The following is a 27,318-nucleotide window of genomic DNA, read 5'->3' as shown; positions in this document are numbered from 1 at the left end:
TTTTGGTGGTGCTGGGGATTGAACTCAGGGCCTTGAGCATGTGAGGCAAGCCCTCTACCAACTGAGCTATATCCTTAGCCCATGTATTGAGCTCTAAGATTTGTGTGACTCTTTTCTGTCACTTTGTTGAATTTCTCAATTATTGTATCCTGAGCCCATGTATTAAGCTCTAAGATTTGTGTGACTCTTTTCTGTCACTTTGTTGAATTTCTCAATTATTTAATGAATTGTGTATCTGTATTCTTTTGTATCTCATTAAATCTCCTTAAAATTAGTAGAGGCAGAACTCATTTTTAAAATTTAATTTAATTTAATTTTACTTTTTTAAATTATTTTTTTAAATTTATTTTTATTGTACACAAATGGGATACATACTGTTTCTCTGTTTGTACATGAAGTAAAGGCACACCATTTGTGAAAAACTCATTTTTTTAATAAATTTTTTTTTAGAAGTTGATGAACCTTTATTTTATTCACTTATTTATATATGTGGTGCTGAGAATCAAACCCAGTGCCTCACATACGCTAGGCAGGTGCTCTACGACAGAACCACAACCCAGGCCCAAGAATTCATTGTTTTGAATCCTTTTTCAGGTGGTTTGTTGATTTCCTTTTCTTTGAGGTATATTGCTTGGGAGTTATTTGTATTCCTTTGGAGGTATCATGTTACCTTGTTTTTCCATGCTTTTAGTATTCCTGATATGATTGGTACTGCGCATTTAGCAGATCATTTGCCTCTACCAATTTTATAGGGTGGCTTTTGTAGTAAAAGATGTTCTTCATCTGTAGTCTATGTTGGTGATGTATATGGATACCTCAGTGGCCTAGCACTGCAGGCTTTGTGGGGATGGGGTCAGTCTGACAGGCCTGCAGGTGAGGTGTACTTGTTGTAACAGCAGAGGTATGGCATCATTACTTTCTAAGGGCCACACAGGAGTGGGGCCACCTGGATGAGGTGCAGCATGTTTGGTAGCAGAGCAAGGTACATGTCAGTATCTGGGGGCCAGGCCACATCAATAGGTGCAGATGGGGTGACTATTAGTATCCAAGGACTGTGAGGCTGACTTTGCAGAGCCTCCAGAGGCCAACCTGTTCAAGGTAGGTTGCCTAACTGCTTCCCAGGATAGAAGTAGCATGGGCAGAGCTACCTGACTGTTTTTTCCAGGGTCTGTGTGGGCCTACCCACTCAGTGTAGCCTACCTGGTACTTCTGGGGCCATGGGAGGGTGAGAGAGGATGGTTTGCAGGACTGCATCTATCAAGTTGCTGGCTGCTACATAGGGTCCTAATGCGTAAAGTCTCACTGTGGCACTGTGCAGTAGGAACCTGGGTAGGGATGGATACAATGTGGGCTGAGGTTTTTCTCTGATGAGCAGTGATGTGGTAACTTGGCAGCTCCCCAGACTGGGCTCAGGGCCTGTGAGGTTCTGCAGTGTTGTCTAGTAGCAAATGCTTCAAGTGTCTGTGGCATGAGTGGGACTGCTTACCTTTTCTTTGCTGAGCAAATTCCCTCATGGTTCAGGGTTGATCTCAAGAGACAGGATGGTAAATGCTATGTGCTTAGTTCCCTTCTTTATAAGACCGTGTTTCAGCAACTTGTTCTGAAAAGAATATATTTTCCCCCATTGAAATACCTTGGCATTGTCATGGAAAATCAGTTGACCCATGTTATGTGTGGTTCTTTTTCTGGGCTCTTATCTGTTCCATTGGCTACATATGAACATCTCAACCTTTATATAATTTGGGGGTTGGCCTCTTAAGTGTCTTATCCTAAATGATCATATCCTCCTGGTTCTTTGTATATTGTATAATTTTGGATTTTATTCTGAAGATTGTAAATGTACATTGTGGAGACTCTGAGTTCTGTAGTATTCCTCTGAAGAGTACTGATGTTTTTGTTTTATGTGTCAGTCTAAGCTGTGTCACCTGTGAGTTGTATTCATTTTTTTTTTTTTAGTCATTCTTTCAGTTTAATTCTTTAAGCCTTTGCTGTGCTTCTTGAGTCTGAAGACATCATTCAAGGAGAGATTAATCTGAGATACATGAGGTGTTCACTCATAGAGTTAAGAGTAAGATACCCTTTTCTGGCTCTCTCCTTTGAGATTGTCTGTTCACTCTGGTGACAGAGGTAATTTCCTATCTTCCTATTTCAAATCCCTATCTCTTTGAATCAGAAAGATGTCAGGATTTCTGTTGGAGCTTTTTGTTTTTAGTTTTTGTTTTGGTGGAACTAGTGATTGAACCCAGGGTTCAGCACATATTAGGCACATACTCTACCACTGGGTTACATCTCCAGTCCTTTTTATTTTGAAACAGGGTCTTGCTGAGTTGCCAAGGCTAGCCTCAAACTTGTGCCCCTTCTGCCTCAGCCTCCCGAGTACCTGGTACTATAGCTGGATACCACACCAGGCCTACCTTCTACCAGACTTTTGTTTGTTTAAGTTGTGCCACTTTGTGACTAGTGTCTATCACAAGGCAAAGCTCCCTAAAAGCAGAAAACCCAGGCCTGTACAGTTTGTTGCTCCATGTTTTGATTGCCCTCCACAGTCTGCTTTCTTTTAGTGTACTATTCAGAATCCTCAAGTAATTGGGATTTTTTTTTTTTTTTCATTTCGTCCAGAGTTCATATTTGTTATCTGTGGGAGCATTGATCGACAAGGAGTTTATGTAATAATACCTGACATGAAATCTTCAATTATATTGGGTTTTTCTTTATGTGTAAAGAAACTGTTATTTCTTCTTGTTGAATTGACCCCCTTATTATTGAGAAATATTTCTTTTTTTTTTTTTTTTTTTTGTGGTACTGAGGATTTGAACCCAGGGCCTTATGCTTGCGAGGCAAGCACTCAACCAACTGAGCTATATCCCCAGCCCTTAAGAAATATTTCTATTTATCCTTGGTAATATTCTTTGTTTTGAGATCTTTCTCTGATATTAAAATATAGCCACATTTATTTCGGATTTCATGTTTTCATTGTATATGTTTTGTTGTTGGTGTTGGTTTTTTTGGGGATTGAGGGAATTGAACCCAAGGGTACCTGACCATTGACCCACATCCCCAGCCCTTTTTTATTATTTTATTTTATTTAAAAAAAATTTTTTAGTTGTAGATGTATACAATATCTTTATTTAATTTACTTTTATGTGGTGCTGAGGATTGAACCTAGTGCCTCACATGTGTGAGACAGGAGCAGAACTCCAACCCCAGTCCCCCTTTTTTATTTTTTATTTTGAGACAGGTTCTCACTAAGTTGCTTAGAGCCTTGCTGAGTTGCTAAGGCTGGCTTCAAACCTGTCTCAGCCTCTGGAGCCTCTGGGATTACAGATGTGCACCACCATACCCAGTGTCATGTTTTCTATCTTTTTACTTTTAACCTAGCTATATGTTTATAATTAAAGTGGGTTTCTTATAGATAGCTTAGAGTTGGATCTTGCATTTTTATCCAATCTGGCAATCTTAGTCATTTATTGAAATGTGTAGAATATCTACAATTAGTATAATTATTAATATAGTTAGGTTAATCTATGATCTTGCTCATCTATTTCTTTTTTCCTCTCTTTTTTTTTTTTGAGTAATGGAGTATTTAAAAATGATTCCATTTTCTCTGCACTGTTGTTTTACTAATTTTAAAATTTGTTGTTTTCTTTTCTTAGTATTTGTTCTGTGTTTACAGTATACATCTTCATAAATGTGTACCCTCAAATAACATTTTTACTTCACATATAGTGTTAGACTCTTAAAAGAATGTATTTCTTCTCCCTCATCCTTTGTGCAGTTGTTTTCATACATTTATTTTCATGTCTTTTAAACCCCATGGTACATTATTTTCTTTGCTTTAAACGGTTAACTCTGTGTATGTTTGTGGTGGTAGGGGCAGGGGACTGTAGTACTGGAGATTGAATCCAGGTCCTTGTGTATGCAATGCAAATGCTTTACTATTGAGCTCCACCCCAGGTCAAATAATTTACCTTTTAAAGAGATTAAAATTGAGAAAAGAGTACTTTTATATTTAACCATCTATTTACCATTTCTAGTATACTTCATTACTTTGTGTAAATCCAGTTTCCGTCTGGCATCATTATTCCATTTGCTACTTCCATTAACATTTCTTGTAAATATTGTCTATTACAGGCAATGAATCCTTTTAACTTTTGTTGGTCTGAAAAAGTTTTTATTTCACCTTTATATTTGAAAGGTTTTTTTAATAGGATTTAGAATTCTGGGTTGATAGGTTTTGTTATTGTTGTTTGTTTTCTTTTTGTACTCAAAAAATGCTACTTAGTCTTACTGTTTGCATAGTTTGTAATGAGAAACTTTTTTTTTTTTTTTTGGTTCTGGGGGATTGAACCCAGGGGCACTCTACCACTGAGCCACATCCCCAACCCTATTTTTTATATTTTATTTAGAGAAAGGGTCTCACTGAGTTGCTTAGCACTTTGCTTTTGCTGAGACTGACTTTGAACTTGAGCTCCTCCTGCCTCAGCCTCCTGAGCTGCTGGGATTACAGGTGTGTGCCATAGTGCCCAACTTGCACATTTTAATTTTTTTTTTTTTTTTTTTTTGTGGTGCTGGGGATCGAACCCAGGGCTTTGTGCTTGCAAGGCAAGCACTCTACCAGCTGAGCTATCTCCCCAGCCTGCACATTTTAATTTTTGATCTTCTTTTATGTAATATTTTGACCTCTCCTGGACACCTTTAGAATTTTCTTTTTTATCTTTGGTTTTCATAAGTTTGATTTTTAATGTGTCTAGTGGATGTTTCTTGGTAAACAGGATAAACAGATATTTGTCCTGGTTGGGGAATCTGTAGTTTAATATCTTTTATTAGTTTGGGAGGTTTTCAGTCATTATGTCTTCAAATATTTCTTTAGCTCTGTTCTTCTCTTGTCTTTCTCAGACTTCAGTTACAAATGTGTTAGACTATTTTATATTGTCTGAAAGCTTTTGGATGTTATTTTTCTTTTGTTTCTGTTGAGTTCATTTTTATTGACCTGTCTTTAAGTTTGCTAATTCCTCAGCTGTGTCTAGTCTACTGATGAGATCATTGGAGGCATTCTTCATCTCTTCTACATTTTATTTCTATATTTCCATTTGATGTTTGCTTCTAGTTTTTATATTTGCTAAAATTCCTCATCCATTCATACATTTCATCTTTTCCTTTTCCATTAGATCCTTTGACATATTAACCACAATCCAAAGTCTCTAATAGTTGCAAAACCTGTCTCTTTGAGACTGCTTTGTCTCATGTAAGTGTTGTTTTTTCATACTTTGTTTGTTCTGTAATATTTAATTGGCTGCTAAACATCATGTGTAGAAGAATAGTAGAGAACGAAATAAATAGTATTTGAGTCTGGAAAAGGGCAAGTCTTTTCCGTTAGGGAATTGAGTCAATTAATTGAACTGAGTTTGGATTTTGTTATAGCTATTGTTGCCTTCAAGTTCCTCTTGTAGGCTGCTGTTACTTGGTATTTAGAGTTGATGAGGTGGTTCTAGAGGGTTTTTCTCTGTGTTCTGAACCTACCCTTCCCTAAACTTTGAGCTACCCCTGCATTGCCTGTATCACACACAAATTATCTCTCCAAATTCTTTTTTTTTTGATACCAGGGATTGAACGCAGGGGCACTCAACCACTGAGCCATATCCCCAGCCCTATTTTGTATTTTATTTGGAAACAGTACCTTGCTAAATTGCCGAAGCTGGCCTTGAACTCATGATCCTCCTGCCTCAGCCTCCTGAGCTGCTGGGATCACATGTGTGCACCACCATGTCTGGCATCTCTCCACATTCTTGTCCCACTGGTAGAATGTTCTTGGTTTTGATTTTTGTCTAGATTCTTGGTAGAGGTAGATGTTATCTGGCCCAGTCTCAGGTAGAGTCTGTGTCTCAGTTTCTTAGTTCTTCTGCCCTTTCTCCTTACTGTAGCTAAACTATCACAACTTTGTATGTACAGTTACTCTTGGGGAAGAGTTGCTACTATGTCCCCAGCTGTAGCTGACCTCTTCTTATCAGTATAGGAACCAGAACCTAATAGTGATTCCCTATCTCTCCCTAGGAGTACAGAGTATTTTGCTTTTATTCCTTCTGCAGAAGCAGTCAGTCTTTGCCTGTGCCCTCTGGATGAGAGGGTTTGGTGTCCTTTTCCCAGTGGCTTGAGTATTTTGCTTAGTAGAAGAGAAGGGTCTGGGGGAGTGGGTGTGCACTGTGTCTGTCCTATAGCTACTACTCATCACCTCTAGTATGCTTGGTCTACCAAGTGAGACTATTTCTAGTCTCATGCTTTGTCTTTAGTCTTTCTTGTGAGCAAAGTAGAAGCCCACAGAAAAGATTTGCAAATAAATGGAATATGTTCTTGTGCCTGTGGTGGAAGTGCTTTTCTTTCAGCTCATCTATCAGCTCTTTTTTTTTTTTTTTTTTTTTTGGTGAGGTGTGGTGTTCTGAGGACTGAACTCAGAGCCTCATAAATGTTAAGCACATGACCTACCCTTGAGTTACAACTCCAACCCTACTAATTTTTTTGTTTCTTTCATTTCTGAGTCTGTTTCTACTGATTGCTTTTTCCTGGTTATGGGTCAAATTTTCTTTCTTTATACGTCTGGTAATTTTTGTTGGCTGTCACACATTGTGTCCTTATTGTTATTAGATACTAGATTTTATATATTCCTTTGAAGAATTTGACTTTTTTCTCCTGAAATGCAGTTAAGTTACTTACAGATTACTTTAGTCCTTTCAATGTTTGTTTTTAAGCTTTTAGGGTGGTTTAGAGTAGTTTTTACTCCAGAATTAATTTAGCTAGATCCTAAAACATGACCTATTTGAGTTCCCCTTCTGAATTCCATGTTGATTTAGGGAGGGAGGTGTTTTTATTCTGGTTGGAGGAAAGCTGAATCCTGTTTGAACCCTGGGAATCATTCATTTACAGCCCCTTACCCCATGATAGTTCTTTCCTTAGATTGTTAATTCAGTCAAAATTCAAGGGGACCCAGTGGGGATTTTTTGAGTTCTGTCTCTCTTTAGTTCTCTCTTGTATGCTCAGTCTTGCAAATTCTAGCTACTTTGGCCTCCTTGAATTCCAGTCTGTCTGTTAAACCCAGTGAAATTGCCAGATTCAGTTTGGATGTCCCTCTTTGAGACATGCTTTAGAAGTTACCTCTAGCCAGAAAGCTAAAGTTATATATAGTAGGCCTCTTCTTGTTTCCGTTTTCTCAGGGACCACAGTTCTTAGATGCCAGTCGTCCAGTGTCTGAAAAATAGTTTTTTCCTATTTTGTGTCCAATTTTCTAGTTGTTTATGGTGAGAGGTTATTTACAGACCACGTGGAAGTTTCCAGATTAGGTTTTATTGTAATAGCAGAATATTTTAAATGAGGAATAATTCAATTAGAAACTGATTTTAAATATTCTTGACTTTAAAAGAAATAATGAAACTCTACTTCATATTTTATAGGAAAATCAATTCCAAATGGATTAAGGACTTAAATGAGAAAATAAAAAATTAAAAGCTCTTAGTAGAAAATATTGGTGAGTAGCTTTTAGATCTTAGTGATAGAAAAAATATTTTTAAGACAATTATTTATAAAAAAAAGATTGATAAATTAGACTTTTTTAAAGTTAAAAGATCTTTAAAAGTCAAAATTCCTTTAAATAAAATGAGAGTGCCAGTGACAAGTGGGAGAAGATATTCACAATACACACAAGTAAAGAAGATTACATCAAGAATATAGAGTTGGACGTGTGATGTGTGCCAATAGTAGCAGAAGGATTGCTCGGACCCAGGAGTTTGGGAGCATCCAGGGCAACATAGAAAGACCCTGTTTCAAAACAAAACAAAACAAAACAAAACAAAACAAAACAGAACAGAACAGAACAGAACAGAACAGAACAGAACAAAACACAAAACAAAAACTCTACAAATGCATGAAAAAGCACAAACATCCAGTATGGTAGTAGGTAAAACACATGAATTGGTATTTTACAAAAAAGAATACTCACGTGGCTAATAAATACAGGAAGAGGTGTTAAGCATCATTAATAACTAGGGAAATGTAAATGAGGACCACAAAAATAACTTTTCACATCCATTCCATTAGCAAAAATTGAAAGGATCTTTTTATGCACTACTGAATGGGGTATAAATTTGTACAACCACTCTAGCTTACAGTTTGGCATTAATATCCTGAGGTGGAATATGCACATATTTTTTAAGCCTGCAGTTCAACTTTCAGGTAGTATACTTAGAAAAGTCTCTTCTGTATGTACAGCAGGAAGCATGTGTACAAATGCTTATGGCAGCATTATTCACAATGAATAGCTGAGACTCAGAAACAACCCAGCTGTCATCAGTGAGAAAACTGATTAAAAAGAAAGAACTATGATATATATATATCATATATATCATATATATATCATATACATATATATATATCATATATATGCATATATATATATATCATAGTTCTTTCTTTTTAATATATATATTTGTTTTATATATATATATAAAACAAAATACCATGTACAACAGAATAATTGACAAAGATATTTACATTGTGGATGAGACTAATGTTTAAGTGATAAGAGTAAATCCCCAAGAATCTCATTCATTGTGGTACTCTGGGTTGTAAGGGCAATCTGACTGTCTAACTGATTGCCAGGATTGATTTGACTGAGCTGGCTGACTAAATGACTGTCCCCTTTTCCCCTTACCACTCTATATCTGTTTCTCCTGAAGCTGCACACTCAAGTCGAAGAGGATGACCTTCCCTGATAGAGGAGGGTTGTTCTTTGGTCAAGATTGCATCAGTAACTGTGCTCCCCTGCTAGAATCTCCAAACACACTCTCAACATGGTACTCTGTTTTTATAGAATTAAAATAACAGTTAAAAGAAAAAATTTAAGAATTATATATAAATGCAAAAACAAATGATTCTTGTTTCACTACCATAAAAAGAAAAGTAGCCAGTCATGGTGGGCTATGCCTGTGGTCTCAGCTACTCAGGTGGCTGAGGCAGGAGGATCACTTGAGCCCAGAACCTGGGAACATAGTGAGACCCTGCCTTAAGGAAAAAATAAATAAATAGGGAGTGGGGCAAGAGGGAAGGAAAAGAAAAAAGGAAGGGGGCTGGGTTTGTAGCTCTGTGGTAGAGCGCTTACCTAGCACATGTGAGACCCTGGGTTTGATCCTCAGCACCACGTAAAAATAATAAATAAATAAAGGTATTGTATCCATCTACAACTAAAAAATATTCTAAAAAGAAAAAAGGAAGGGATTGATGAACATGGTTGATATGATAGCTTTTGGGGATCAGGGAAGCAGGAAGATGGGATTGAGGGAGCAGAGACTATATGACTTTGAAACACTTCTAGCTTTCTGAAAATGCAGTCTATGCTTAAAAATTGATAATTGCCTTTGAAAATATTAAGAGTATAATGGAGGTAATTTTATCTGCAAAAATAAGATCATGCTCCCTTTGAAGAGAGTAGCCCTCTTGTGCATACAGCTTTTGGCATGTTTATTAAAAGTCTTGTTTTAAAATGATCTTTAACATAGTCTCTGTTAAGTGCATAGAAATACACCTAACCAATATCCATCAGAACCTGATGTTATATGATTCTGTGATTTAATTTGTAGTAAGCAGACTTTTATTGGTTCTTCTCCTTCATCAGGTATACAATGTTTACATGGCAGGGAGGCAACTGTGTTCTAAGCGGTACCGGGAGTTTGCCATCCTACACCAGAACCTGAAGAGAGAGTTTGCCAACTTTACATTTCCTCGACTTCCAGGAAAGTGGCCATTCTCATTATCAGAACAGCAGTTAGATGCTCGACGTCGGGGTTTGGAAGAATATCTAGAAAAAGGTAAGCTAACCTATTAAACTACCATACTGAATAGACATAGATTCTAATATAGATAGTGCAACTCTTAAACTGCATAGCTGTTTCCTGAAACTCAATAGTGAAAGTAAGTCAAGTTTCAAACTATGTAAGAGTTGAATGATCTGAGCTTTGAAAACTGAAATGTTCAGCACAGTAATTAGTAGCTTGTTTTAGTGGATCATTGAGCACTTAACAACAGAAAAACAAATAATTTGTTTTTGAAGCATTTGATGATCCTTAATGGATCTTTATAGGATTATATTATTTGCCAGCAAACACATAAAGATGGATGTATTAGTATACTGAATTAATTTGGGAACTAAGTGAGCAGTATTTATTTAAGATATTTTCATTGAAATGATTCTTGTTTCACTAGCATAACCTACGTGAAAATTCTTTATTCCTTTTACAAGTATTCATGGGTACATTTGCTGAGTTGTAGGTAATCTAAAGTCCCCTTCTTTTTTTTTTTTTATTGTAAACAAATGGGATACATGTTGTTTCTCTGTTTGTACATGGCATAAAGGCATACCATTTGTGTAATCATAAATTTACATAGGGTAATGTTGTTTGATTCATTCTGTTATTTTTTTCCCATCCCCCCACCCCTCCCACCCCTCCCACCCCTCTTTTCCCTCTATACAGTCCTTCCTTCCTCCATTCTTGCCCCCCTCCCTAACCCTAACTCTAACCCTAACACTAACCCCTCCCACCCCCCATTATGTGTCATCATCCACTTATTAGCGATATCATTCATCCTTTGGTTTTTTGAGATTGACTTATCTCACTTAGCATGATATTCTCCAATTTCTTCCATTTGCCTGCAAATGCCATAATTTTATCATTCTTTATGGCTGAGTAATATTCCATTGTATATATATATACCAGTTTCTTTATCCATTCATCAATTGAAGGACATCTAGGTTGGTTCCACATAAAGTCCCCTTCTAAGTAGGCAGAACTATTGAAACTTTTTATTTCAGAACTTCCAAATGATACATTAGGAGTCTATGGATATGAATGCCGAAACATTTGTTTCTCTAGAAAGGCAGAGCAATGACACAGATCTCCTCAATGAGATAGTTCAACTTGTGGCTCAGAGAAGAGACATTGCTACATTATAGAGTTATATTACTTTGTAGCTGTGCAATATGTCTTGCTTTAAAATATTAGTTGAATAGAATAATGGCCTTATGTGATGGTTAGTAATTCTGTATCCTTATGTCCTTGTGTAAGAACTAATTGACCTAGTTGAATTTTTTTAAAACTTTGGTAGGGAGCCTTATCCCTGAAGAAAAATAATTTCCCCAACAGAAGGTAATGGAACTTCCTCATCTGTTTTTAGCTTTTCCTTACATGAACTGGCCTCTGTAACACAGCCCTAGGGAAATGAGAAAGGGTGCATTTTTTTTTTAATCAAATGAAGTAAAATCATCAGTGTAATTTACCATCCTCATGAGAGTGTCAGGAAATTAACTTTCATAGACTTAGACGATTAGTTATCTATATGCCTGCTTTCTATCCTCCTTCCCTCCTTTGCTCTCCCACCCTTCTTTATTCCTTCCCTCCCTTGCTCTCTGCCCCCCCTTTTTGATTATTGTTTTGAAGCTAGTCAGTGAAGTAAAATGATATACTCAGCTTAATACTCAGTTAAAAGTTTCTCTGACCTGTTCCTAGGCCAAATAGATAGTTTTCCTTTTGTGTTTTAGTTTTATATTTGGTTTATTCCTAATTGACCTTTCTCTTCCACTGTCTCTCTTCCCTCATGTTCTATTGTTTTAGGATATTAATAGGTCACACAAGAATGCACAGTAGATTTACTGTACTTTCATTTTTTTTTCCTGGATAGGTTTAATATTTTTAGCAGCCTATATCTTTGTATTTTCTATTATTCCTGTTTTAGATCATAATTAGATGAATGTATGTTATGCCTTAAAAATCTCATACACCAGTGGTACATGCTGCTTTCTCATTCCTTGTTACTAATGATTTGAATTTAAACCTTGCTATGTTCTTGATTTTATGTTCTTGATTTTGAGGCCTTAAGCTAGATTCTTTGTTTTCCCAGTGTGTTCAATACGAGTCATTGGTGAGAGTGATATCATGCAGGAATTCCTGTCAGAATCAGATGAGGTAGGTGCATACCCCCTTTAATAATCATTTTCCTCTTAATGCCTTATGGGGGAAAATAAATTAAAGATATCAATTATGGATTGAATTGCAATAAACTCCAAATGACTGTGTTTCTTTTACCTCCTTTTCATACATATCCTGCTTATTTATCCTTTAAGACCTCATTTCAGGTCCACTTTCTCTTTGAAGCCTTCCCTAATGACTCAGGTTTTCAATTTTTCCTTTCATCAAGAATTTCTGCAGTTAGTACCACTCAGTTATTACTTTATTGCAGTCTCAGTCTCTAATTTTTATACATATAATCAGTTTGTCACTTTATATTTTTAGCTTACAAGAGTGTGAGCTACCTGTAGGTAAGAGCTACATCTTGATCATCTTTATATTACAGTGCCTTACCACAGCATCAAGCATGTTGTAGGTGCTTAATAAATATTAATTGAATAGAAGAATGAACATGTAATACCAATGTATTATTCACTAGTTATTTTATATGTATGTGCCTTGTTTTCCTAACTAGATTATAAGTTTCTTCCAGACAAGGGCTTATAATTAAATACAATGGTCCCCCCTTATCCATGGTTTCGCTTTTTATAGTTTCAGTTACCTGTGGTCACCCATGGTCTGAAAATATTAAATATAAAATTCCAGAAACAAACATTTCATATGTTTTAAATTGTGTGCCATTCTGAGTAGCATGATGAAGCCTGTGCCACCGGGATCTGAATCATCCTTTGTCTAGCATATGCACTCTGTTATATGCCACCTGCCTGTTAGCCACTTAGTAGCTGGGTCAGTTATCAGATTGAGTACCCTGATATCACAATGCTTATATTCAAGTAATTCTTATTTTACTTAATAAAGTCATCAAAGCACAAGAGTAGTGATGCTGGCAATTCAGATATATCCAAAAGGAGTCAGAGTGCTTCCTTTAAGTTCAAAAGGTAAAAGTTCGGGCTGGGGATATAGCTCAGTTGGTAGAGTGCTTACCTTGTATGCACAAGGCCCTGGGTTCAAACCCCAGCACCATAAAAAAACAAAAAAACAAAAGGTAAAAGTTCTTCACAATAAGAAAATCCTTTAAAAAAAATCATGTGTTAAGGTTGCTAAGATCTATGGTAAGAATGAATCTTCTATCTGTGAAATTATGAAGAAAGAAAAAGAAGTTTATGCTCATGGGCATGGTGGTGCATGCTTATAATCCCAGCAACTTGGGAGGCGGAGGCAGGAGGATCACAAGTTCTAGGCCAGCCTAGCAACTTAGGGAGACCTTGTCTCAAAATAAAAAATGAAAAGGGCTGGGGATGTAGCTCAGTGGTTAAGCACCCCTGGATTCAATCCCTGGTACCAGGAAAAAAAAAAAAGAAAGGAAGAAAAAGAAAATTCATGCTAGTTTTGCAGTAGCACCTCATACTGCAAAAGGTGTGACCACAATGTGCGATAAGTGATTAATGAAGAAGAAAAAGGCATTATAGGATTTAGAACTATCCTTCTGTAATCCAGTGGGAGTAAGGGGAGACTGATGTAATGCTTAGGATGGTTTTAGGCAATGAATAATAATTTTTTAAAAAGTGATGAATGAAGATGGACTTATTGCTAAATAGTTATTTCTCTCTAATAAAAATTACAAGACAAAAATTTGTTAAGAGAAATGGATTAGTCATCAAAAGCAGTTAAAAGGTGATTTTTTTGTTTGTTTGTTTTTTGGTGCTGGGGATCAAACCCAGGGCTTCACACATACTAGGCAAGCACTCTACCACTGAGCTGTGCACACCCACCCTAAGTATTTCTGTTGAATTAAAGAGAATAAAAATTGTTTACTCTTTGCTAGAAGAAAATTAGGCATTAGACTAGTTCAAAACCAAGTCCATTTTTCCTTTACAAAATGTCCTGATTATTTCAGAGTTCAGAATGGAACTTAGGATACCCCTTGAGCCAGTCTATATGCCTAACCCTTAAAACCAGAGAATATTTGCTGAAATTAACTGCTTTCGGTTGTTTTCTTTCTCATTTGTGAATTCTGAATGGGTGATGTGAGTGAACCAAAAATCTCATCAGTGTTTGACCTAGACTGCTTCACATGGTTTTCTGTTTTGAAATGTGAACACATTAGCTTCAATATGCTTCCTTTTTTCCCTTTTCATCTTAAAGGTTAACTTCTGCTGCAGCCTGAAGTCAGCTTTATGACTTGTATATTGACTTTTAAGATGTTGTTTTCCCCTTTTTATTGGAACTCACTTCCTCTCTGTCACATGTTTAGATTATTGTTTAGCTAGCATGTTACATGGAGAATTAGGATATACTGGGTCATAAATTCTTTCTCTGTGTCTTTTTCCCCAGAACTATAATGGTGTGTCTGATGTAGAGCTGAGAGTAGCATTACCAGATGGAACAACAGTTACAGTCAGAGTTAAAAAGAACAGTACTACAGACCAAGTATATCAGGTAAGTTAAACTTGAACACATCGATTTGACATTGGATAGTGTGAAACTAAGAAACATAGATTAAATGAATTAATATAAAGTTTATTAAATTATTGTTATTAATATGAAAGAACTTTGCCCTCCTTGAAAGGATAGTACAGTAAATATCCCAAGGTATAGGAGCTAATGCCCTTCCTTTTGTTGATTGTACTATTCTTTTTAGTTACATGAAAACAGAATTGTAAACAAATCTCCATATACCATTTTATTTATTTATTTATTTATTTATTTATTTATTTAGGTGCTGGGAATTGAACCCAAGAGTGCTTTATCACTGTGTTACATCCCCTTCTTTTTAAGAATTGTTTTTGAAGTTTGGAGACAAGGTCTTGCTAAGTTACTGAAGCTGGCCTTGGACTTGTGATCTTTCTGCCTCAGCTTCCCCTGTCTGTGGGATTATAGGCATGTGCCACTATACTTGGCATCCATATACTCTTTTTTAAAACCAGTCTTTCTTCCTTCCTCCCTCCATCCCTCCCCTCTCTCTTTCTTTTCTTCTAGTCCTATGGTTTGAACACAAGGCCTTGTGTGTACTAAGCAAGTACTCAACCACTGAACTACATTCCCAGTCCTCACCACTTATATTTAATAATTTTATCAAGATTTTGCCACATTTGTACCGTCTGTCCTTTTTTCCTTTACATTTAAGGGTTTCAAGCAAAACCTATGTTATTACCTATGTGTGCTTCAGTATACATCTAAAAAATATGAACATTCTTCTTCCATAAGCACAATAACATTATCAAACCTAAAAAATTAGCACCATTTTCTTTCCATAGTCAGATTTTTCTGTTTATCTGAAAGTGAATTTTTATAGTTGGTTTGTTAAAAATCTGGATCTAAACAAAGTTCTTACATCACATTTCACACACACACACACACACACACACACACACACACACATATATATATATTTATTTTTTTTAAATATAGAGCAGTCCCTCTTGCCCACCTCAACTTTTTCCACACCATTGTTTTGTTGCAGAAATTGGGTCAGTGTACTGTGGAACGTCCCACATTCTGAATTTCTCTGTTGTTTCCTTGTAGTGCCATTTAATATGTCCTTCTTTCTGCCCATATGTCTTTTTCTTAACACAGTGCCTTTATTTTGTTTCTTTCTTTTCTTTTTTTTTTTTGTATGTGGTGCTGGGGATCAAACCCAGTGCCTCATATGTGGTAGGCAAGTGCTCTATCACTGAGCTTCATCCCCAGCCCACTACCTATATTTTTTATAAATGAGTTTTCTTCTAGTGGCTTAATTAGTTTCAGGCTCTGCTTTTTTGGTACAAATACCATAATTGGTGTTATGTATATCGTATTGCTTCACAACAGGCAGTACACAATACATGGTTATTCCCCTTTTAGTGGTAACAAGAAAAATCAGTAGGTTTAGTGGTAATAACCTGATTTTTCCATTGTAAAGTTGCCCATTGATCTTTTATCAAATGAGTGTATCCAGAACTATTACCTTAACCAGTGATTTCATAAAGGTTGCATAGTTCTGGTTTTCTAATTATCTCATTTCTTTATACTTTAATAGCTAAAGTTCTTTTGTATATAATTTTTTATTATCAACTAAGGTTGTTTACTTATCCTAAAATGCAGTTTGTGGGAGAGGATAAATATTTAATTCTTTCCTTTTATTGCCAATTTTCAGTGTAAAGAATTGGGGCCCTAGTTGATTCCAATGATGTCCAATGAGATATTGTTACATTTATTTATTTATTTATTTATTTGTTTTTATTATTATTATTTTTAAATTTATTCTAATTTAAAATTATGTCTAATACATGACAATAGAATGCACTTTGATTCATCATACATAGATGGAGTATAATTTCTCATTCTTCTGGTTGTACATGATGTAGAATTCTACCAGTCATATATATACATAGGGTAATAATGTCTGATTCACTCTACTCTCCTTCCTACTCCCAGACCCCTCACCTCCCTTCACTCCCCTCTACCTAATTCAGAATAACTCTATTCTTTCCTAGCCCCCCCTTATTGTGAATTAGCACTCACATTACATTTTATTTTTTAATATCTTATAGGTTTTGTAAATCAGATGTGATTTAATCATATATTATTTCTTTGAGGCTCAAATGATTACTTTTTTTGGTACCAGGGTTGAACCTAGGGGTGCTTAACCACTGAGTCACAACCCCAGCCCTTTTTTGTATGGAGACAGGGTCTCGCTAAGTTGTTGAGGCTGACTTTGAACTCTGCCTCAGCCTCCTAAGCTGCTGGGATTACAGGGTTATGCCACCATGCCTGTCAGATGATTCCATTTTTGACCTTGAAATTCCTTCATGTCTGCAACCGTATACTCTGGATGCAATCCATTAATTTATGATGGCATCCTTCCTTTTTTGTATAACAAGATGTCCTATGCTCATTTTTGTACATTTCTTACCCTACATCTATGAAAAGTCATTTCCCTAAGGAATCTTGGTTCTTTTTAGTGAGAAATGGTATTTAAAGATCATGTGCTGGGTATAATCCTTACTTCTAGTCCTTTTTGTTTGCCTTTAATCCTAATTCAATCACAGTTTTCAGGGAGATAAGCAGGTATTTGGATATCCGTGCTTACTTCTTCTTTGTAGCAAACAAAAAAATCTTTCTCTCATACATGTATTCATATACTGTATATCATGGCAAAGAACATATGTAGAATATCTGAAAATATTAAAAAAAACCAGGCATTTTTGAAAATTATACAACAGTGGAGTAATGGCAAGAAAAATGCTTGTTTCTATAGAATGGATTGTTAATGTTTTTTGTTTTGTGTCTTTGCTTTTCTAAGTGTTTTTTTAGGCCTAGATTTTTTTCCCGCACTTTTCCTCTTGTGCTGTTACTAAGACTTCTAGCTAGAAATCATTTTCTAAACCTTGAGTGCATTTCAGTTTCTTGTCAGTTCAGTACAAAATGGTAATTTACAGCACTTTTAATTCATAGTTCTTTTATCATATCGGTGATGAACTTAGGCTTGATATGTGAGAAACAGGAGAAGAAGGGATATATGTTTGCTTTACCAGGGTACTCATAGTCAAAAGTTTTATTCAGTTAATACATTATTTATATTGGGATTGATACTGAAAAGGGATTTTGTTACTACTGTTTGTTTTTTGCTTTGTTGTTTGTATGTAATTTCAATTTTCATTCTGAAAATTGCACATGGAGCCTTCAGTTTTTTTTTTTTCTGTCACGTTAAGACCTTATTTAGTTCCTAGAGAGAAGAACTGATCCTTGTTTAAAATGCCTCTTGTCCAACATTTTCTATTTTCGTGTATTTACCAAGTACATTTCTTATAAGGTATTGAAAAAGATCTTTGTGTGAAATTTCAAAGAGGAAAACTAATATTAAAAAGAACTGTTACTAGCTTGTATTGGAAAGGAGAAACTCAGATCACAGCTAGGTTATATAAAGAAATTATTTTCCTTTTCTTGATATATTTGTATGCATATGTGCATGTATGCTTGCAAAGGATAGCTCTGGCTGGGCATGGTGGCACAGGTGTGTATTACACTCCCAGCAACTCAGGAGGCTGAGGCAGGAGGATCACAAGTTTGAAATCAGCCTCCGTAATTTAGTGAGACTCGGCTACTTAGAAAAAAAAAAATGCTGGGGATATAGCTCATGGTAAAGTGCTCCTGGGTTCAATCCCCAGTACAAAACAAAAGGATAGCTGTGAACCATGGTAGTTTTTATGAAACCAAAATAACCAGACCTCTCCCCTTTCCTCTCTCCATGTGTGTGCATATACCTGCCTTTCCCTGTAGCATTGTCTGATTTAGTTTTCCTGAAACCATTCATTCTCTCCTGCTTAAACTTTAGGCTATTGCAGCAAAGGTTGGCATGGACAGTACGACAGTGAATTACTTTGCCTTATTTGAAGTGATCAATCATTCCTTTGGTAAGTGCTAGTGGCTAATATTGTTTTATTTGTGTGTTTTATTCTAATACTGTTGAATAGAAAATAGTTTGAAAACAAAGCAAGATGCCACTCATCTGGACTATCTCCAATAAACTGACCAGGCCAATTCTGTTAGGCCTGGTAATAAAGATGCATGATTGCTGTTGATCTTTCTTCCTCTTTTGTCAGTACATGAAGGTTTTCACACAGCACTGAATTAGGTACTTTCATGAAGTTCTTCTAAATCAGAGGTTCAAAATTCATATATTGTAATGAAACAGCCTTAAAAAGGGGAAGTTCTATTTGGCCACATGTGGTTTCAATATAATTTATGCTTTTTGTCAAGACTTTTAAGAATAGTTTTTTGTTTTCAGAAGTTAGAGATAATATTTCTTAAAAGCCTTTGTTTTAATGCTTATGTTTAAATTTCTGTGTGAATAAATTTCCTCTTCCTAGAAAATTATGTTGCATGATGACAGGAATTTTTTATTTTATAAAAGTTAGGTATGGTGGTTACCTGGGTTGCATTGAGACTACACAGGGGAGGGTGTCTGAGTGCTTGCTCTGAAGGACATGGATTTCGTACAGTTCATGGGTCTCTTCCACATCCTACAAACACAGGGTTAAGACTAGAAAATGTCATCAATAATATTGATTGATCAGACCTTCCTCATCCCAGGAGAAGGGGTAGTAGACTTGGGTAGCCTTGCCATCCCAGGTCAAGTAGAACAACTTTGATTCCTCCAAAGCCGTCATGTCCCTATTATTATTTTCTTCCCAACTCTCAACAGCCTAACCAGGCAGATGTAAATTATGTTACAAAGGATACTAGAATACCTAGGATACTAGGGTACTAATATACTTGGGTTCTAATCTCATCCCTTTTTAAGCTTGGAGTTTCACTTTGTATAAAATGAGAAATATTAAATCTGTCTTTCATAATGTTTTAAAGCCAAATAGACATCAAGAGAATAAAACTGGGGAAAGGCAATATAGAAATTAAAAGTGGTGGTGTTTTATCCTGCTGTACACTGTTAGGGAGAAGTAATGTTATTCAGAACACTTTTTTTCTGTGATAAAAGCCTTAGAGTTTCAGGGGTGGGGTGGGATGGGAAGAACTTTTCAGTTCTTAATAAAAAGTTCATTGAGAATGGCCACAGGAGAGATTGTAAATTGCCCATAGTTGGGTAAGAGGAGAGGCTTTCTCTGAAGATGTTCAGATAATGAATCAAGTATTTTAACTGAGTTTGGAGTTCATGCTGTTTGCAGAGTCATCATGTTAACTGAAGGACCCTCCATTCAAGTGATAAATTTCAGTCAATTTGAGACTTGATTGGCCATAGTTATAGTTAGCAGGGATATATTTAGCTAGGTAAATGGTTATTTTGTGCTGCCATGGCAGAGCTCCTTGATGAGGTTAAGCTGATGCTCTGGTCAATTATAACATACCAATCTTTTTTTTTTTATAGTGCTGGGGATCGAACACAGGGCCTTGTGCTTGCTAGGCAAGCACACTACCAACTGAGCTATATCCCTAGCCCTATAACATACCATTCTTGACCTGGCATAGTTTATACTAAGGAAATTCCTTATATATCAGCTTTCTTTGTTTTGTCTTTTCTTTAGTACGTAAGCTGGCTCCTAATGAATTTCCTCATAAACTCTACGTCCAGAATTATACATCAGCTGTGCCAGGAACCTGCCTGACCATTCGAAAGTGGCTTTTTACTACAGAAGAAGAAATCCTCTTAAATGATAATGACCTTGCTGTTACCTATTTCTTTCATCAGGTGGGTGAATTGATCTTCCTGAAAAGCCTGGTTTCTTTTTCTCTGTTATAGTTGGTAATTTGCCAATTTATTTTGAATCCTTGGGTAAGCCACTTTGTTCCTTGGTCTGAGTTATAGTTATAAAATGTTCTATCCTATTTCACAAAAGATGTAATAAGTTTTATAAGTAAAATATTATTTTAAGCTCTTTTTTTTTTTTTTTTTTTTTTTTTTTTTTGCAGTACTGGGGATTGAACTCAGGGCCTTGTGCTTGCAAGACAAGCACTCTACCAGCTGAGCTTTCTCCCCAGCCCTAAAATATTATTTTAAACAACAGAAATTGAACATTATGGTTAGGTACCTGTTCAAAAAGTTTTTTCATCAATATTATATATACTGTGTGGGAAAAACAAACTTCTCATTTTTCCTCTGCTTTCACACCACAATCAGTTTCTCCTCACTAGCAAGCAAATAATTCTGCAGTGGATACCAGCTGCACATTGTTAAATTTAATTCAGTTCCAAGGCTTTCTACCTGGAGATAACATCAGGATCCCACAGGTCATGGCCTCAGTCCCCAGGTGTGCCCCCCTCTTTAGACCCAGTTACAAATCCTGGCCTCTGAAACTTCTGACCAACCAGCTACAGGTGGGAGGTCCCATGACCACCTAGAGCAGCTCACAGAACTCAGGGAAACACTTTACTTAATGTTTACTGACTTATTAAAAAGAAATTTTAAAGGTTACCAATAAGCATGAAATGGAGAGTCATATAGGGCAAGGTCTGGAAAGGTCTGGAATGCAGGTGCTTCCATCCTCCTGAGTTGGAGTGTTCCCCACTTCTGGCATGTAGATAAGTTTCTGTTTACCTCCCTATGAAATCTCCATGTATTCATTAGCCAGAAGCTCCCAGAACCCTCTCCTTTGGGCTTTTGTGGTGACTTCATTGCATGGGCATGATTGAAGTATAGACAACCATGTCAAAATGCAATTGGACAAAAATACTATAATCTAATGCTAATAGACTGAGAGGGAATACCCAGCAAGGCTTGTCTGTTCAAATGCTTCTTGGCATCTCTGTGCAGCATTCCTTTCTGATAGACATGGGTCAGGACCCTGTCTGAAATGGAGGTCTTGTTATTAGAGAATTTTTAAATTAAAAAAAATTTTTTTTATTGTAAACAAATGGGATACATGTTGTTTCTCTATTTGTACATGGAGTCAAGGCATACCGTTTGTGTAATCATAAATTTACATAGGGTAATGTTGTTTGATTCATTGTTATTTTTTTTCCCCTTCCCCCCACCCCTCCCACCCCTTTTTTCCCTCTATACAGTCCTTCCTTCCTCCTTATCCCTAACCCTAAACCTAACCCTAACCCTAACGCTAACCCCTCCCACCCCCCCATTATATGTCCTCATCTGCTTATCAGTGAGATCATTCGTCCTTTAGTTTTTTGAGATTGGCTTATCTCACTTAGCATGATATTCTCCAATTTCATCCATTTGCCTGCAAATGCCATAATTTTATCATTCTTCATGGGCGGAGTAATATTCCATTGTATATATATGCCACAGTTTCTTTATCCATTCATCAACTGAAGGGCATCTAGGTTGGTTCCACAATCTGGCTATGGTGAATTGAGCAGCAATGAACATTGATGTGGCTGTATCTCTGTAGTATGCTGATTTTAAGTCCTTTGGGTATAGGCCAAGGAGTGGGAATTTTTTAAATTTTGAGACAGTGTCTCACTAAGTTGCTGAGGTTGGCCTTGAACTTGCAATCCTCTTGCTTCACCATCCTAAGCTGGTGAGATAATGGGATTGTAGGAATGTATTACTGCACCTGGCTCAAGAATTTCTTTATGACCAGCTCCAACACAGAAAAACCAAGGAATTATATTGTTTCTACTTTATTTTTCAGGTCATGCAGTATACCTTTTCTACCATCAAAGATGAGACACTGAGTTTCTTCCTCCCCCATTCCCATCACATACCCATACCCTTTTCATCCATCTGTGTGTGTATATGTATGTGTGTGTGTATTCATATATATACACATATAAATATATATATATATATATATTTTAAAGGTACCAGGGATTAAACCCAGGGGTGCTTAACCACTGAGCCCGTTTAAAAAAAAAATTTTTTTATTTTGAAAACAGTCTTGCTAATTTGCTGAGGCTAGTTTTGAGCCTATAATCCTCCTGCCTCAGCTTCCCAAGCTGCAGAGATTACAAGGTGGGCACACTGTACCTGTCCCTTTTTCATCTTTCATCCCCATAATAGAGTCAAATTATAATATCTGTTAGGTCAGTATTCAGTGTTTATATTATTGTTCTATTAATAATGAAATTTACAGCAGAACCACATAACAGATACTATTTTTAATTTAATTTTTTTTTTTTTGGTACTGGGGATTAAACTCAGGAGTACTCTACAACTGAGCCACATCCCCAGCCCTATTTTGTATTTTATGTAGAGTCAGGGTCTCACTGAGTTGCTTAGCATCTCACTTTTGCTGAGGCTGGCTTTGAACTCTAGATCCTCCTGCCTCAGCCTCCCAAGCTGCTGAGATTACAGGCATGCACCACCCTGCCTGAAGCTATGTTGTCTTCTAATCTTCTAATCTTCTAATTACGAGCAGATAGTTGTGTTAGCGAAAGGCCTCTCATATGAACAACAGAGATCAAATAAACTAAGCAAGCAATAAAAATGAGTAATAAAATAGAAGAACACTTCAAAATCAAAAAAATTATATTTTTAATTTTCTCAGGAAATTTTTAAAAATTACAATCAAAATAATTGAATACTACATATAAAAAAAGACTATTCTGAGAACAAAAGAAAGCCTTTTGAAATTAAAACTATAATAGCTCACATGAAAAACTCAATAGGAAAAAAAAAACTCAATAGGAAGACTAGAAGATAAATTGGAGAAAGTTTTCTAGAAAATAGAGCAAGAAGACATATTAAAAATGTGAGAAGATAATGAAACAATGGGACAGACGAAGAAGTCCCTTATTAGAATAATGAGAGTTCCAAAAGGAAAGAAAAAAAAAAAATAAAAGATTAGGTATTATCAGTGTAACAATTCAAAAAATTTACCATATCAAAAAAGACACAGATTTTCCATACAGGGCTCAACGTAATAAATGAAAATAAATCCACAGCAAGGCATGTGTTTGTGAAATTTAAGATGAATGGAGACAAAAAAAATCTTATGAGCTTATGGGGAAAAAAAAAGTTACTATGACCAGGGGTGTAGTAGCACAGTGGCAGAGTGATTGCCTTCTACAAAGCCCTGGGTTCAGTCCCCAGGACTAGGGAAAAAAAAAAAAGCCACACAAAATGATATAGAAATGAGAATCTGCCCCTGCTGCAGTGCTGGACTTCACACATGCTAGGCATGCACTCTACCACTGAGCTATATACCCTGGCTCCAAATTAATTATAAGTACACAGAAAATTAAGTAAAAAAATGAAAGAGGATAAAATTAGCTGAGGAAAAGCAAAATGTTAAAAGGGATGAAAAATAAAAATATCTCATGTGACTTTGCTGTAAATTTCATTATTTATAGAGCAGTAATCATATAAACACTATTGACCTAACAGATTTATAATTTTACTTTATTATGAGGATGAGAAAGATGAAAAAGGTATGGGTATGTGGCAGAAATGAAGAAGGAAGAAAGCTAGTGTCTCATCTTCAATAGTAGAATATTCAATACCCACTATCTTCAGTAGTGGAATATTAAAAGATACTGCATGCTTAGATTGTCTGTATTTTGGATCTTCTGTTGATTTCTGCTTCTATTTTTGTCTCAACATCCCCCCATTTTTTCCCAAGTGAACTGACCATAACCTCAAGATTATATCATACCCCTAATAAAACAAAAGATGAAACTTAAAACAGGATCATTTAACCCTTTCTCTTATCTCTTCATCATTCAAAATTTGTGTATCTTGGGACTGGAGTTGTGCTCAGTTGTTGAGCTCTTGCCTAGCATGTGTGAGGCCCTGGGTTCGATCCTCAGCACCACATAAAAATAAAGAAATGAAATAAAGATATTGTGTTCATCTACAACTAAAAATATTTTTTAAAAAATGTGTATATCTCTTAAAAGGCAGAATTCTCTTAGGGCTGCTCTTGGGCTGAATATACTAAAACCTCAGCATAACCTTCTTTGAGTTGTAGCCTTTTTCTGGGAAATTGGCAGAGTGTACCCACTATAGTGCCTCTATTTCCTGTCATAAATGCTGCTTCCTTGGGCATACAAAGAATCTGTGCCTTTTTTTTTTTTTTTTTTTTCTTTCTTTCTTTGGTACTGTGCATTGAACCCAGGGACATTGAGCTACATCCCCAGCCTTTTATATATATATTTTTTTATTTTGGATAGATTCTTGCTGAGTTGCCCAGACTGGACTCCCAACTTTCAATCCTTCTGCCTCAGTCTTTGAAATCACTGGGATTAGAGTCATGTGCAACCATACCTGGATCTTTGCCCTTTATGTACTAGATCACTTTTTCTTTTTCTTTTTTCTTTCTTTTTTTTTTTTTTTTTTTTTTTTTTTTTTTTTGTACCAAGGATTGAACCCAGGGGCACTTAATCACTGAACCATATCCCTAGACCTTTTATAATTTTTTTTTAATTTTGAGAGATTATCTTGCTAAGTTGCTGAGGGCCTCATTAAGTCACTGAGACTGGCTTTGAACTTGTGATTCTCTTGCCTCAGCATCCTAAGCCATGAGGATTACAGGCATGTGCCACTGCGCCCAGCCTTAGTCACTTTTTGAGGTTGGTGCTTGCTGTACTTCTGAAAGAAAGTCTGGAGGGGTTTTAGGAATGTCCACTGTGTTTGCAGGAGCACTCTCAGCACCAAAAACTCCCCATTTTGGTTATTGTTTATTTATATAATACATTTTCATATTTCACAAAGCTCAGCTCTCTGTATTAGTCAACTTTATGTTACTATAAAAGAATACCTGAGGTGATTAAAGAGCAGATTTATTTTGGATTACAATTCCAAGATTGGATATCCTGATTGCTTTGGGCCTCTGGCAGGAGTGCATGATGGAGCAAACTGCTTATGTCATGAACCAGGAAGCATTTAGAAAAAAGGACAGACTGTGGTCCTAAAGTACCCTTTGAAAGCACGACCTCAGTGACCTAAGGCCCCACCTCCCAAAGGTTTCTTCATCTCCTAATAGTGTCACCCAGGGGACCAAACCTTTGGGGAACGTTCAACATCCATCTACATATAGCACCTTTCTCTTTTAAAACACACAATAGTCTTGCCCATTTTACGTGTCCAAATGATTTTTAATCCATTTTGTAACACCTTATAAAATACCCTGTTACTATTTCAATTGGAATTTTGTTAAATTTATCGTTTCACAAAAGAATTAGTTTTTATTAAATGCATTATTCCCAACTAAATGCATAAGGTTTCTATTTTACTCAACTCCTCTTTTCCTCAAATGAAGTTCTATAGTTTCGTTTCACATATGACTTAAGTTAATTCTCAAAATTTTTACATTTTTATTGCTCTTATGAGTGGAATATTTTTTCATTGTTGGAGTGAAAAAGTCATTAGCTTGGAGTCAGAATATTTATTTCAAGTACAAGCTTTACATAGTAAATCCGTAGCAGAGCCTTGATGAAATCTGTTTTCTGGTATATTGTAGAGGAATAGTAGCACTTCACAGTTGTTTTTATTAAATGAGTATTAGAATTTAGATGAGGTAGAGCATGTGAAATTGCTTTTTTGAATTATAAACCTGTAAGATAAAAAGTAATATATTTAGGTGTATATAAAAAACTATTGCTGTTGTAGCATTATCTCATACCCAGCAGCTTTTTTGAACTCTTTTTATTGCCTCAAATTACTTTACAGCTTTATTGAAGTATAATTGATATACATTAAGCTGTACATATTTAAAATATACAATTTGATTTTATTTAACTTTATTAAATATATGTAAATATATGGATATGTAAATATATATTTATTTGCGTGTGTGTGTGTGTGTGTGTGCTCACAGTACTCAGAGATCAAACCTAGGACCTTGCATATGCTAGACAAGTGTTCTATCACTGAGCCACATTCCCAGCTCCTCTTAACCATTTTTAAGTGTGTAGTTCAGTGGTGTTAAGTTTATTAATATTATTGTACAACAGATCTCCAGAACTTTTTCATCTTGCAAAAGTGACACTATTTGCCCATTAGATAACAATTTCTCATTTCTCTCTCCCCACTACCCTTGATAACTACCATTCTTCTATTTCTATGAATTAGACTACCTTAGATACATCGTGTAAGTAGAATGATGGTTTTTCATTTTACTATAATATTATTTTTTCATTAATTTGTGGATGGACATTCAGTTTACTTTCACCTCTTGGTTGTTGTAATGCTTGCTGTTGAACATGGGTGTGCAGATATCCCTGGGATCCCTTTTTAAAATATACCTAGAAGTGGCATTACTGAATTATGTAGTAATCCTACTTTTTTTTTTTTTTTTTTGGTACTGGGGATTAAACTCTGGGCACTCAAACCACTGAACCACATCTCCAGCCCTATTTTGTATTTTATTTAGACACAGAGTCTCACTGAGTTGCTTAGGGCCTGGCTAAGTTGCTGAGGCTGACTTTGAACTCATGATCCTTCTGCCTCAGCCTCCCAAGCCACTGGGATTACAGGTGTGTGCCACTGTGCACAGCAGTAATTCTATTTTTAATTTTTGAGGAATTGCTATACTATTTTCTGTAGTGATTGCATCATTACATATTCCTACTAACATTGTACAGGGCTCAAATGATATTTTGATTGTGTCTTTTGGAAGGTAATACTCATTTTCCCTTAATTAGTTTTAGTTATTTTTGTATTATATTTTGATGATAGGAATATCTAATGTGTCTCTTCAGTTCTAAAGTGTTATAGATTATAAGATTCACCATTATTTTATGTATTGCTAGGAAAGAAAAAAGCTGCCAATTAAACTGACACTGACACATCATTGATTGTAAGATATGTCCCAATTTCAGATGTTAGAAAGTGAAATAATGGGGCTGGGGAGATAGCTCAGCTGGTAGAGTGCTTGCCTTGCAAGCACAAGGCCCTGAGTTCGATTCCCCAGTACCGCAA

General features: G+C 36.0%; 1 protein-coding gene across 1 annotated transcript in view; it reads left to right on the top strand.

The window, feature by feature from the left end:
* Positions 1-27,318, top strand: part of Snx27 (sorting nexin 27) — a 79,281-nt gene that overhangs the window by 28,404 nt on the left and 23,559 nt on the right. Inside the window, exons 3-7 of the mRNA XM_047565912.1 lie at positions 9,659-9,851; positions 11,938-12,002; positions 14,340-14,444; positions 18,322-18,400; positions 20,027-20,190. Of these exons, the coding sequence (XP_047421868.1) occupies positions 9,659-9,851; positions 11,938-12,002; positions 14,340-14,444; positions 18,322-18,400; positions 20,027-20,190 (606 nt within the window). The remainder of the gene's footprint in view (positions 1-9,658; positions 9,852-11,937; positions 12,003-14,339; positions 14,445-18,321; positions 18,401-20,026; positions 20,191-27,318) is intronic.

This window comes from Sciurus carolinensis, chromosome 1 (assembly GCF_902686445.1).
Source record: "Sciurus carolinensis chromosome 1, mSciCar1.2, whole genome shotgun sequence".
Lineage (NCBI taxonomy): Eukaryota > Metazoa > Chordata > Mammalia > Rodentia > Sciuridae > Sciurus > Sciurus carolinensis.
Note: the sequence above shows the minus strand (reverse complement) of the source record. Positions and strands in the feature narration are given on the sequence as shown.